We start from the raw sequence: 14,954 nt of genomic DNA, 5'->3' as shown, positions 1-14,954 counted from the left end.
GATCTCCAGCATCTGCAGACCTCATTTTTTACTCAAAGATTTTAACCTACTGCGAATCCTCTTACAAGGATGCCTTCCTTGAAGAAGCTCTCTTCCTCCCTCTACAAGGATTTCAGTGAGTCCCTATCTCACTGCACCCCCCAGGTCATCTCCTCTGCACCTCCATCGCCCCTCCCCCTAGTCCCTCCTCCCTACCTTTTATCTCAGCCTGCTTGGCTCTCTCTCTCTTATTCCTGATGAAGGGCTTATGCTCGAAACGTCGAATTCTCTATTCCTGAGATGCTGCCTAACCTGCTGTGCTTTGACCAGCAACACATTTGCAGCTGGTCCTGCTTGTGTAAGAGGCATACCCTGGCAATTTCTACACGGTCATGGAGATGTCAATATTAGATTAGATTAGATTACTTACAGTGTGGAAACAGGCCCTTCGGCCCAACAAGTCCACACCGACCCGCCGAAGCGCAATCCACCCATACCCCTACATTTACCCCTTACCTAACACTATGGGAAATTTAGCTTGGCCAATTCACCTGACCCGCACATCTTTGGACTGTGGGAGGAAACCCACGCAGACACGGGGAGAACGTGCAAACTCCACACAGTCAATCGCCTGAGTCGGGAATTGAACCCGCGTCTCTGGCGCTGTGAGGCAGCAGTGCTAACCACTGTGCCGCCCTATATTATAGCTGTACTGCCACAGCTAGCTAAGGATGCAGCATTTTCACTAGCACGTCGTCCGCATTACTACAGCAATATTTTCAGGGCCCATAACCTTTGCAGAATTCATAATATCACATGGAGTGAAACAAATTGGATGAAGACTGGCATCTTTGGCACTGGGGACCTCTGGAAGAAGCCACAATGAACCATCTACTTGGCTCTTCTTGTTACAAATGCTTTAGCCTCATCTTCTGCAAATTTGCACATATCATTGAGGACGGGGTAATTGTGGAGCCTCCTTCTTGAGTGAGTTGTTTAATTGCCCACTGACATTCATGCAAAAAGCCCTATGTTGTAACCTCACTAGGTTGACACCTCATTTTTAGGTCTACAAGCTATTGCTTCTGCCATACTCACCTGTATTCCCACGAGCAAGGGCTGATCTCCTGGCTTGGTGGTAATGTTAGAATGGGTAATATAATGGGCAATAATGTGGATTATGTTCAAATACAATTTGGCTGTTGCACAGTGCCTTATTAATGTCAAGTCTTGAGTTGCCAAGTCTGTTTAAAATCTCTCATTTTGCATGGTGATTATGCCTCACAACACAATGGAGGATATCCTTAATGTGAAGTGAAGGCTTCATTTCCTTGAGGACTGTGCAATAATCACTCCTGGCAATACTGTCATATAGCAAGCAGGTCAAGTTAGGTTGGTGTCAAGTATGTTTTACCCTCTTGGTTCCCTCACTACCTGCCTCAGATCTAGTCTATCTACAATGTCCGTTAGGAGTCAAACAGCTCAGTTAGTCATGAAGCTGCCAAGTTACTATTTATGATGAACACTGAAGTCCCCATCCAGAGAACAATTTGAGTTCTTGCTAATCTCAATACTTCCTCCAAATGGTGTCCAAGACGGAGGAGTACAAGGAGAGGGGCTGTGCGTGTAATCAGCAGGAGGTTTCCTTGCTTATAGTTGAGCTAGTGCCAAGACATAAGATCGAGACTCAACTTGAGGACTCCCAGTGCAATTCTTTCCTGACTGTATCTCACTATACTGCCAAAACTGCTGAGTTTATCCTGCCTGTGGGATAGAATATACTCAGGGATGGCTATGGTAGTGTCAATTGAAATGATGATTTGTATCTTACATACAATGTCAGGCTGTGGCACCACTAGCCGATAGCACAGCTGTCCTGATTTTGGCACAAACCTCGAGATGTTAATAAGGATGCCCTTTCAGAGTGACAGGAATGTATTTCCAGTGCCTAGGTCAATGTGAGAGCCCAGTTTTCTTCTTTTCAGCCTTTATAGTGATTTTATACAACCGAGTGGCTTGCTGGGTTAGTTCAGAAGGCAGTTAAGAAATCAACCACTTTTCCATGAATTTAGAGTAACATGTAGGCCAGGCCAGGCAAAGATACCAATTTCCTTCCTTAAAGGACATCAATCGCTGAGATGGGCTTTTACAACAATTGACAATTTACAACAAGTAGATGCTTTGTTACAGACATTTTTAAAAAGTCCTACCCCAAAGGGTACGTGAGATAGCTTTGGCAGAGTTAAGGAGAATCCAAAGGGTTTTTACAAATACATTAAGGACAAAAGGGTAACTAGGGAGGGAATAGGGCCTCTCAAAGATCAGCAAGGCGGCCGTCATGTGGAGCCGCAGGAGATGGGGGAGATACTAAACAAGTAGTTTGTATCAGTATTTATTGTGGAAAAGGAGATGGAAGATATAGAATGTAGGGGAATAGATGGTGACATCTTGAAAAATGTCCGTATTACAGAGGAGGAAGTGCTGGATGTCTTGAAACGCATAAAGTGGATAAATCCCCAGGACCTGATCAGGTGTACCCTAGAACTCTGTGGGAAGCTAGAGAAGTGATTGCTGGGCCTCTTGCTGAGATACTTGTATCATCAATAGTCACAGGTGAGGTATGGAAGACTGGAGGTTGGCTAACGTGGTGCCACTGTTTAAGAAAAGTCGTAGGGACAAGCCAGGGAACTATAGACCAGTGAGCCTGACGTCGGTGGTAGGCAAGTTGTTGGAGAGAATCCTGAGGGACAGGATATACATGTATTTGGAAAGGCAGGGACTGATTCGGGATAGTCAACATGGCCTTGTGTGTTGGAAATTATGTGTCACAAACTTGATTGAGTTTTTTGAAGAAGTAACAAAGAGGTTTGATGAGGGCAGAGCAGTAAATGTGATCTATGTATACTTCAGTAAGGTGTTCAACAAGATTCCGCATGGGAGACTGGTGAGCAAGGATAGATCTCATGGAATACAGGGAGAACTCGCCATTTGGATACAGAACTGGCTCAAAGGTAAAAGACAGAGGGTGAGGGTGGAGGTGGAGGGTTGTTTTTCAGACTGGAGGCCTGTGACCAGTGGAGTGCCACAAGGATCGGTGCTGGGTCCACTACTTTTCATCATTTATATAAATGATTTGGATATGAGCATAAGAGGTACAGCTAGTAAGTTTGCAGATGACACCGAGGTGGCATGGTGGCACAGTGGTTAGCACTGCTGCCTCACAGCACAGGGCCCCAGGCTCAATTCCAGCCTCGGGCAACTGTCTGTGTGGAGTTCCCTGTGTCTGCATGGGTTTCCTCCAGGTGCTCTGTATTCTTCCCATAATCCAAAGATGTGTAGGTTAAGTGAATTGGCCATGCCAAACTGCCCATAGTGTTAGGCGAATTAGTCAGAGGGATACTGGGTCTGGGTTGATTACTCTTCGGAGGTTCAGAGTGGACTTGGTGAGCTGAAGGGCCTGTTTCCACACTGTTGGTAATCTAATCTAATCTAATCTAATCTCAAAATTGGAGGTGTAGTGGACAGCAAAGGAGGTTATCTCAGATTACAACAGGATCTTGATGAGATGGGCCAATGGGCTGAGAAGTTGCAGATGTAGTTTAGATAAAGGTGAGGTGCTGCATTTTGGGAAAGCAAATCTGAGCAGGACTTATACACTCAATGGTAAGGTCCTAGGGAGTGTTGCTGAACAAAGAGATCTTGGAGTTTCAAATTCATAGCTCCTTGAAAGTGGAGTCACAGATAGATAGGATAGTGAAGGAGGCATTTGGTATGCTTTCCTCTATTGGTCAGAGTATTGAGTACAGGCGTTGGGAGGTAATTTTACTGCTGTGCAGGACATTGATTAGGCCATTGTTGGAACACTGGGTGCAATTCTGGTCTCCTTCCTATCGAAAAGATGTTGGGAAATTTGATAGGGTTCAGAAAAGATTTACAAGGATGTGGCCAGGGTTGGAGGATTTGAGCTATAGGGGGAGGTTCTACAGGCTGGAGCTGTTTTCCCTGGAGTGTCGGACGCTGAGGGGTGACCCTAGAGGTTTATAAAATCATGAGGGGCATCCCTGGGTGGGGGAATCCAGAACTAGAGGGCATAGGTTTAGGGTGAAAGGGGAAAGATATAAAAGAGACTTAAGGGCAACTTTTTCACTCAGAGGGTGGAACGTACATGGAATGGGCTGCCAGAGGAAGTGGTGGAGGAGAGTACAATTGCAACATTTAAACGGCATCTGGATGGGCATATGAAAAGGAAAGGTTTGGAGGGATATGGGCCAGGTGCTGGCAGGTGGGACTAGATTGGGTTGGGATATCTGGTCGGCATGGACGAGTTGGACCGAAGGGTCTGTTTCCATGTTGTACATCTCTATGACTGTACGACTCTATGTTGCGGTAGGATTCAAATCTAGGTCCCAGAGCATTATGTGGATTACTGGTACAGTAAGAAACCACCATGCCATTGCCTTCCCATCATTAACTGATACATCCTCCACAACAGTACTGCCACCAGAATTCACTTGCCAATCAGCATTCTCCTCTCATACAGTGCAAATCTTTTTCCTTTATTTTGGTATTACCTGCAAATTGTGATGACAGATGCAAGAGAAAAAGCTATAACAAAATGTGCCCTCTTCCAGAAATACTCATGCAACCATTGTCATAGAATCATAGAGATTTACAGCATGGAAACAGACCCTTTGGTCCAACTCGTCCATGCCAGCCAGATATCTGAACATAATTTGCCAGCACTTGGCCCATATCCCTCTAAACACTTCCTATTCATATACCTATCCAGATGCCTTTTACATGTTCTAATTGTACCAGCCTCCACCACTTCCTCTGGCAGCTCATTCCATACATGCACGACACTTTGAGTGAAAAAGTTGCCTTTTAGGTACCTTTTAAATTTCTTCCTTCTCACCCTAAACCTATACCCTCTAGTTCTGGACTCCCCCACCCCAGGGAAAAGATCTTGTCTATTTACCCTATCCATGCCCCCTATGATTTTTATAAACCTCTATAAGGTCACCCTCAGTCTCCAAACGGCCAGGAAAAACAGCCTCAGCCTATTCAGCCTCTCCCTATAGCTCAATCCTCCAACTATGGCAACATCATTGTGAATCTTTTCTGAACCCTTTCAAGTTTCACAACATCCTTTATCAGAAGTGGAATGAATACATAAAGAAATCAAGCTCCACCAAACCTGTTTAAAACAACAAATCATTCTCAGCCAAAGCACGTCCCTGTTATGTGTGCTCCACATTACATAAGGTGAAATAAAGATTCACAGGAATAACCAAGCAGTAGATTTCAGAGATTAGGACTGTTCTCAATAGAGAAGATTGAGAGGAGATTTAATAGAGGTACTCAAGCATTGAAGGGTCTGAGCTGAAAATGTGTTGCTGGAAAAGCGCAGCAGTTCAGGCAGCATCCAAGGAGCAGAAGAGTCGACGTTTCGGGCATGAGCCCTTCTTCAGGAATGAGAAGGGTCTGAACAGAGTAGACGGAGAAAAGCTGTTCCCACAGCAGAGATTTAAGGTAACGGAGAAAGGGTAAAATGAGGCAAAACCTCTCATGAGTTGTTTGTATCTTGAATGCATTGTCTAACCACAAGGTGGTGACAGACTTAATCACGAAATTCAAGAGGGAATCAGATCACTATAGGAAAAGGAAAATTTTGCAGGGCTATGGGGAATAAGTGGGAATTACCATTAAGTAAACTGCTTCTTCAGAGAGCCAGCACAGATATGGTGGACCGAATGATCTGTCTGACTTATAACCATTTTATGAATGCATTGAAAGAGGATGGCATGCGTATCAGGATTTATTTTGTGATTTAACTAGTTAATATCCCTTTTGTTTTAACATTAAAAACAATCAATTGCTTCTTGTGCTGAATGATAGTAAGAAGCAAATGCAAGTGGCTCATTTACTTATGGATTAAGGCTGATCAGTCTGCGAAGGAGCTGGGATATCATATATATCCACAGGGAATAAGCACCAGGCCCAATGAGGACAAGCAAAATTCAGCAAGAGTTGATGATTTTATACTTTATCATGAAATAAGCCTATATTAAAGCAAAGGTTACCTGTGGTGCTATTATACCAAACAGGATGGCAGCCATGGCTGCATAGTGTCCCAAGAACCAATTCAGCACCGCGTCTGTACACCCACCGACATAGATGATTTGAAGGACAGTGAAGCGCTGTTGAGAAAATGTGAAATATGAATCACTTCCTTTTAATTGCTTGATGAAAATATTGGCAGAATGCAATGTACCTCCATTTGTGCCAGTACTGAATGCATGCCTGACATTCTCGAGAAATGCGGCAAACATCAAGAAAAATGTTCAGTGAACTTTTCATAGAGTCATAGAGATGTACAGCATGGAAACAGACCCTTCGGTCCAACCCGTCCATGCCGACCAGATATCCCAACTCTATCTAGTCCCACCTGCCAGCACCCAGCCCATATCCCTCCAAACCCTTCCTATTCATATACACATCCAAATGCCCTTTGACTGTTGTAATTGCACCAGCCTCCACAACTTCCTTTGGCAGCTCATTCCATACCCGTACCACCCTCTGTGTGAGAAGTAGTTGCCCCTTAGGTCTCTTTTATATCTTTTCCCTCTCACCCTAAACCTATGCCCTCTAGTTCTGGACTCCCCGACCCCAGGGAAAAAACTTTGCCTATTTACCCAATCCATGCCCCTCATGATTTTATAAACCTCTATAAGGTCACCCCTCAGCCTCTGACGTTCCAGGGAAAACAGCCCCAGCCTGTTCAACCTCTCCCTGTCGCTCAAATCCTCCAACCCTGGCAACATCCTTGTAAAAATCTTTTGCAAGGCTTAAAATTAGCCTGCACACTGGAAATAAGCCTGCATGCAGAACTCAGGATATGCTTTACAGACCGGAATCAGAGCTAACTTGAGCAGAAGATACAGAACCAGCAACCCACCTCTACACAGAACTCTTAGCCAACTTATACATAAGCAATATAACTTTTGTAACTTAGCGGCAAACTCACTACCAACACAAAGCAAATGGGAGCTGTCGCTCTGCTCTATTTGCCATTCAGAGATTCAAAGAAGGATACTGGATGAACAGCTATCTCATGACAATAGAGTCATAGAGGCATAGAGTTGTACAGCACAGAAACAGACCCTTCATTCCAATTCATCTATGCTGACCAGATATCCTAAACGAATCTAGTCCCACTTGCTAGCATTTGGCCCGTATCCCTTTAAACCGTTCCTATTCATATGCTCATCCAGATACCTTTTAAATGTTAATTGTACCAGTCTCCACCACTTCCCCTAGCAATTCATTTCATATGTGCACCACCCTCTGTTTGAAAATGTTGCCCCTTAGGTCCCTATGCCCTCCAGTTTCACACTCTCCTATCCTGGGAAAAACACCTTGTTTAGTCACCTTACCATTGTCCCTCATTATTTTATAAACCTCTAAGGTCACCTCTCAGCCTCCAATGCTCCAGGATAAAATAACCCCAGCCTATACAGCCTCTCCCTGTTGATCAAACCCTCTAACCTCATCAACATCCTCATAAATCTTTTCTGAATCTTTTCAAGTTTAACATCTTTTCTATAGCAAGGAAACTACAATTGCACACAGTTTTCCAAAAGTGGCCTAACCAATGCCCTCTATAGACATAACACGTATAGTCAATGGATTGATCAATAAAGGCAAGCATACCAAACACTTCCTTTGTTATCCTTTCTACCTGTGACTCCATTTATAAGGAACTATCAATCTGAACCCGGTCTCCCTCACCAATGGTTATCAATGATGTCAGCAACCACTTTCTGTAGCTTCCGATAAAGTTCTGGGATACATCTGATCAGGTTCCAGGGATCTATCCACCTTTATGCTTTTTAAGATATCCAGGACCTCCTCCACTACAAGATTAGATTAGATTATTTAGATTAGATTACAGTGTGAAAACAGGCCCTTCGGCCCAACAAGTCCACACCGACCCGCCGAAGTGCAACCCACCTAAACCCATTCCCCTACACTTGCCCCTTCGCCTAACACGATGGACAATTTAGCATGGCCAATTAACTTAACATGCACATTTTTGGATTGTGGGAGGAAATCGGAACACCCGGAGGAAACTCACGCAGACACGGGGAGAACATGCAAACTCCACAGAGTCAGTCGCCTGAAGCGGGAAATGAACCCGGGTCTCTGGCGCTGTGAGGCAGCAGTGCTAACCACTGTGCCACCGTGCCGCCCATTATTTTATGGATATCAGTATTTATTTTTACACAGTGGTAGTTTGCATATGGAATGAAGTTCATGTTCTTATCCAAATGTCTTTTAAGCACTGTAATTGTACTTCCATCTTCAGGACTTTTATTCCACATGTAAACCACCCACTGTGTAAAATATTTGTCCCGCTCGTCTTTTTTAAATCTTTCTCCTCTCACCTTAAAAACTTGCCCCCTACTCTTGAAACTCCACATCCTGGGAAAAAGCAACAACCATTAAGTCTATCCAAACCCAACACTGTTTTATCAGCTGCTACCAGGTCATCTCTCAACCTCTTATGCTCCAGTGAAAGAAGTCCCAGCCTTTCTTTATAGTTCAAATCTTCTATACCCAGCAACATTCGAGTAAATCTCTTCTGACCCCTCTCCAGCTTAGTAATACCTTTCCTATAAATCGGTGACCAGAACAAGAGACAGTATTCCAGAAAAGGCCTCACCAATGTCTTATACAACTTCAACATGACTTTCTTACGCCTATACTCAAAGGACTGAGCAATGAAGGCAAGCATGCTAAGCACCTTTTTAACCACCCTTGTGTGACGTAAACTTCAAAGAATTATGCAGATGCACCCCGAGGAATCTCTGTTCTACAACACTACCCAAGGCCCCACCATTAACTATATAAGTTCTACCTTTGTTTGTTGTACCAAAATGCAATACCTCACATTTTTTTTTAGATTAGATTAGATTACTTAGTGTGGAAACAGGCCCTTTGGCCCAACAAGTCCACACCGACCCGCCGAAGCGCAACCCACCTAGACCCATTCCCCTACACTTACCACTTCGCCTAACACTATGGGCAATTTAGAATGGCCAATTAACTTAACATGCACATTTTTGGATTTTGGAAGGAAACCGGAGCACCCGGAGGAAACCCACGCAGACACAGGGAGAATGTGCAAACTCCACACAGTCAGTCGCCTGACGTGGGAATTGAACCCGAGTCTCTGGCGCTGTGAGGCAGCAGTGCTAACCACTGTGCCACCCACAATTTATCCAGGTTGAAATCCATCTGCCATTTGTTTTAGCCCATTGATCCATTCAGAGTCAAAGAGTCCTATAGCACGGAGACAGGTCCTTAGGCCTAAACTGGTCCACGCCAACCAAAATGTTCACCTATGCTAATACAATTTTTCTGCACTTGGCTCATATTTTTCTAAAGCTTTCCTATTCATGTATTTGCCCAAATGCCTTTAAAATATTGTTTATGTACCCATCTCAACAACTTCCGCCAGCAGTTCATTCCATATATATACACCACCTTCTGTGTAAAAAGTTGCCCCTGAGGTTCCCTTTTATACTTTCCCCTCTGACCTTCAAATGATGCTCACTAGTCTGCGATTCCCAACCCTGAGAAAAAGACTGAGTGCATTCACCCTATCCATGCATGTCATGAACTTATACATTTCTATAAGGTAGTATTCTATAAGATGATCAGAGGATTAGATAGGGTGGATAGTGAGAGCCTTTTTCCTTGGATGGTGAAGGGTGGCATAGGTTTAAATTGAGGGGTGATAGATATAGGACAGATTTCAGAGACAGGTTCTTCACTCAGAGTAGTAAGGGTGTGGAATGCCCTGCCTGGACGATAATGGAATAGTGTATGTTAGATGGGCTTCAGATTAGTTTCACAGGTTGGTGCAACATCAAGGGCCAAAGGACCTGTACTGTGCTGTAATGTTCTATAGGATCCCCTCTCAGTCTCCTACGGCCTAAAGAAAAAAGTCCTAGTTTGTTGAAACTCTCCCTATAACTCAGAGCCTTGAGCACTGCCAACATCCTTGTAAATTTATTTTGCAATCTTTCCTGTTAAATAACATCCTTCCAGAAGCAAGTAATCTAATCTAATCTTTTTGATAGCTTCCTCACAAAACTCAATCAAGTTTGAGAGACATGATTTTCCTCACACAAAACCATGCTAACTATCTCTAATCAATTTTTGCCCCTCTAAATGTTTATAAATCCTATATTTTATAATCACTTCCAACAAGTTAACCACAGCCGAAGTCAGACTCACAGGTCTATAGACCTCTGGTTTCTCCTTACAAACTGTGGTTGAGACACTTTGGAACACTGCCTTAGAAGCTGGTGGAGGTGGGGATCATAGAATAATTTTAAGACAAAGCTGGATTATTTTTTAGTTGGGGAATCAAGGCTTTTTGCAGATTAGTAGAATGTGTAATTCAAAACACAAACAGATCTGTCATGATCACAATGAATGGCAGAGCAAACTCGAGGGGCTGACCTTCTGCTCCTAATTCGTATGTCCTAATGTCATCACTGTGCCCATTCTATGTCAGCATAACATGCACTATAACATTTAATTTAGGTGTCATAGAATCCCTACAGTGTGGAAGCAGGCCATTCTGTCCATCGAATCCATGCTGACGCTTTGAAGAGCATCCCATCCAGACTACAACCCACCCCCCAACCCACCAATATTGCTGTAACACTGCATTTCCACAGCTAATCCACCTAGCCTGTACATCTTTGGACATTATGGATAATTTAGCATGGCCAAACACTTAACCTGCATATCTTTGGACTGTGGGAGGAACATAGAACAGTACAGCACAGTACAGGCCTTCAGACCTTAATGTTGTGCCAATGTGTGACCCTACTCTTGGATCAAACTAACCCTACACATCCTTCATTATCATCCACACAAACACTAGGAGAACGTGCAAACTCCATAGAGTCACCCAAGGATGGAATTGAACCCAAGTCCCTGGTGCTGCAAGGCAGCAATACTAGCCACTGAGCCACCATGCTGCTCCGTCTTAGCATGCTTGGATTTGGAGTATCCTGTTAACACCCATTTATGATTATTAGAATTAACATTGTTTGTGTACTGAAAGTTTATGTTTATCACCAATGTATGATTGTTCTTGAGATACCACTTATAAACTATTCTCATGAATTATTGTAGATAATGACTCTCATCACTGGAGGATTTTCTGCCAAACGTAATTGACTTTTATTTGATGCCACACTCAGTCAAGTGCAGCTGTGAGGCCAAGGGAGCAAGTTTTGTTAAACATTTGGAATCCTATAGAAGTTTATAAAATCATCAGGGGCATAATTAAGGTGAATAAGCAAGGGTCTTTTCCTGTGAGTGAGGTAATTCAAAACTAGAACCCATATTTTAAGGTGAGGAGAAAGCAACTTGAAGGGCAACTTTTTTCAACATATGTGGAACGAACTGCCAGAGGAAGTGGTGGATGCAGGTACAGTTAGAACATTTAGAAGAAATTTGGATAAATACACAAATTGGAAAGATTTGGAAGAATATGGATCAAATACAGGCAAGTTGGACTAGTTGGTTTTGGAACATGGTTGGCGTGGACTAATTGGATCAAAGGATCTGTTTCCATGCTGTATGACTCTACGACTTTTCTTAAGACAGTAATGAGTTCTGAAACCAAATGATCTGGGTGAACCCAACTGACAAGTGCTAGGTTTCAGCATAGCCAAAAGCTCAGCTTTTGGGAGAAGAGAAAGGAGAAGGGAGCTGAAAATGGAAAGGAAAAATCTTTTCTTAAAACATTAAAAAATACTTACTTGCTCATTCAGTGTTTTATAACCACACATTGTATTGGCAACATCTGTCTGAAATGAGAAGAAAATACACCATTAACTTACAAAGAGCAAACCATCACCAAAGTCCATCTTGAAAATCTTTTTTGATTCCTGTTAAAACACATTAAAATTTGGATCCAGCGCATGGTTCAGGGTGGATTCTGAAGAATACACTCATTCACTTGCCAATGTCTGGACACAAACTAGGATTTCCAAAGTGTGTCGGACATACCCAGAGACCCATGTCTTACAAACTTTCTAGATGTCACAATCATTCTCTTCGCATTCTTCTAAATGGCTGCTCCTTATCATCACTTAGAACTTGAAACATCACAAGCTTGATAGAAAAACATAGATAAAACTGTCGTATGCTGCCTTCAAGCTCAGTTTTCTAACATTTACTTGGAATTACTGAATTTACCCGTATAGTTATAAGGCTGCTGTACCTATATCACAAAGTTTACTATGTCAGTGGAGGAGGCAAAAGAATATATAGTTAATTTGTAAAACATAATCAAACGCATTTTACCTCAATGTAAAGTAAGACTAGAGGTTTTAAAAAATAAATTTCTTACCAAATTTTTTCAAATACAGAAGAGTCATTGAAATTGCACCCTACTCAGTCAACTAATATGGTCATTGCCACATTCTTTCAGAGATGAAATTCATTGAACTTATGGCCTAAATCAGCCAACTAATATGGCCATTGTGTGCAATGCTGGTTTAACACAACTTTACTTCCTTAGCGAGTTTTGAGAAGATTTGTAGCTCAGGTTGAGGTTCTGGATGTAGGTTTGCTCGCTGAGTTGGAAGGTTCATTTCCAGACGTTTCGTCACACTGCGAGGTAACATCTACAGTGAGTCTCCAGGCAAAGCACTACTGATAATTTCTGCTTTCTATTTATATGTTTGGATTTCTTCAGGTTGTGATGTCACTTCCTGTTCTTTTTCTCAGGGGTGGTAGATAGGGTCTAACTCGATGTATTTGTTAAAGAGTTCTGGTTGGAATGCTATGCTTCTAGGAATTCTCGTGCGTGTCTCTGTTTGGCTTGCCCTAGGATGGATATGTTGTCCCAGTCGAAGTGGTGTTCTTCCTTATCTGTATGTAAAGATACGAGTGAGAGAGGGTCGTTTTGTGGCTAGTTGATGTTCATGTATCTTGGTGACTAGTTTTCTGCCTGTTGTCCAATGTAGTGTTTGTTACAGTTCTTGCACGATATTTTGTAAATGACATTAGTATTGCTTGTTGTCTGTATAGGGTCTTTCATGTTCATTAGCTGCTGCTTTAGTGTGCCTGTGGGTTACCATGATGCCAAGGGGTCTGAGTAGTCTGGCAGTCATTTCCAAGATGTCTTTGATGTAGGGGAGAGTGAATAGGATTTCTGGATGTGTTTTGTTTGCTCGTTTGGGTTTTTTGCTGAGAAATCGGCAGACTGTGTTCATTGGTTACCCATTCTTTTTGAATACTTGGGATAGGTGATTTTCTTCTGCTCTGCGTAGTTCCTCTATGCTGCAGTGTGTGTTGTCTCATTGAAATAATGTTCTGATGCTGCTTCTTTTGTGGATGTTGGGATGATTGCTTCTGTAATTCAATATTTGGTCCGTATGTGTTGTTTTCCTGTAGACGCTGGTTTGAAGTTCTCCATTGGCTGTTCACTCTACTTTCCATTGATGTTCCACCTTAGCTTGTGGGTTTCTTATCTGTTAAGTTAAAATTCCGTTGCTGGTGTTTATAGGGGTATCAGTTCCTCCTCAAGTATCCTCAATAATTAAATTCTGGAGTTTCCACTTGATCGTGCTTCTGGTGCTGCTTCTCAACACTCTGGATCTCAGCGCTTGTTAATAACACTGGAACAGAGCACCATGTCTGGTTTGAGCCATCACATACACATCTTGCCGATACTCAGCTGAGTACAACAATGTGTAGCAATAACAGGAACCCTCCACCCATACCTCTTCCTTGGCTTCCAATCTTCACAAACATCACAAACATCCTACATATCCTTTAACTGATGAAAATCCACAAGCCAGAAATCATCCTTGCTGCCCCTCACTTGATGATGATCCATAACGATCTGCTCAACAATCCACTGCCAGCCTTCCACTTGATGCCCCATATCAAGCAACGTTCTTAAGCAAGATCTACTAGCCTTGTTGATCCTTTGGATCAACAAATGCGAAACATAGGAAGTCATACAACATAGAACATTACAGAACAGTACAGGCCCTTCGGCCCTCGATGTTGCGCCGAACTGTGGAACCAATCTCAAGCCTATCTATCCTACACTATTCCATTTTCATCCATATGTTTATCCAATGACCATTTAAATGTTCTTAAAGTTGGCGAGTCTATTGCAGGCAGAGTGTTCCACGTACTTACTACTCTGAGTAAAGAAACTGCCTCTGACTTTTGACTTATATCTATCACCCCTGAATTTAAAGCCATGTCCCTTTGTGCTAACCATTAACATCTGAGGAAAAAGGCTCTCACTGTCTACCCTATCTAACCCTCTGATTATATGTCTCGATTAAGTCATCTCTCAATCTTCTTCTCTCTCATGAAAACAGCATAGAGTCCCTCAGCCTTTCCACAAAAGATCTTCCCTCCATACCAGGCAACATCCTAGTAAATTTCCTCTGCACCCTTTCTAAAGCTTCCACATACTTCCTATAGTGCGATGATCAGAACTGTATGCAATACTCCAAGTGCGGCTGCACCAGAGTTTTGTACAGCTTGTGGCTCCAAAACTCAATCCCTCAACCAATAAAAGTTCACACACCATATGCCTTCTTAACAACCCTGTCAACCTGGGTGGCAACTTTCAGGGATCTGTGTACATGGACACTATGTACAGACACTATCAAGACTTTTACCATTACCTCTTTATTCCTGTTACTCCTTCCAAAGTGAATCACCTCACACTTTTCCACATTAAAATCCATTTGCCACCTCTCAGCCAGCTCTGCAGCTTATCCATGTCCCTGTATAATCCACAACATTCTTCGGCACTATCCACAATTCCACCGACCTTCATGTCATCTGCAAATTTACTAACCTATCCCTCTATGCCCTCATCTAGGTCATTTATAAAAATGACAAACAGCAGT

At 42.8% G+C, this 14,954-nt stretch overlaps 1 protein-coding gene across 3 annotated transcripts in view; it reads right to left on the bottom strand.

Moving 5' to 3' along the window:
* The window catches only part of tspan15 (tetraspanin 15), a 197,632-nt gene that overhangs the window by 39,128 nt on the left and 143,550 nt on the right, over window positions 1–14,954 (bottom strand). For all 3 annotated transcript variants that reach the window (XM_060841826.1, XM_060841827.1, XM_060841828.1), the window contains 2 exons: window positions 11,829–11,876; window positions 6,063–6,179 (listed from right to left, as the gene is read on the bottom strand). In XM_060841826.1, coding sequence (XP_060697809.1) covers window positions 6,063–6,179; window positions 11,829–11,876 — 165 coding nt within the window. The remainder of the gene's footprint in view (window positions 1–6,062; window positions 6,180–11,828; window positions 11,877–14,954) is intronic.

This window comes from Hemiscyllium ocellatum, chromosome 22, assembly GCF_020745735.1.
Source record: "Hemiscyllium ocellatum isolate sHemOce1 chromosome 22, sHemOce1.pat.X.cur, whole genome shotgun sequence".
NCBI classification, from domain to species: Eukaryota; Metazoa; Chordata; class Chondrichthyes; order Orectolobiformes; family Hemiscylliidae; genus Hemiscyllium; species Hemiscyllium ocellatum.
The sequence above is the reverse complement of the archived record's forward strand: the minus strand, read 5'-3'. Positions and strand labels throughout refer to the sequence as shown.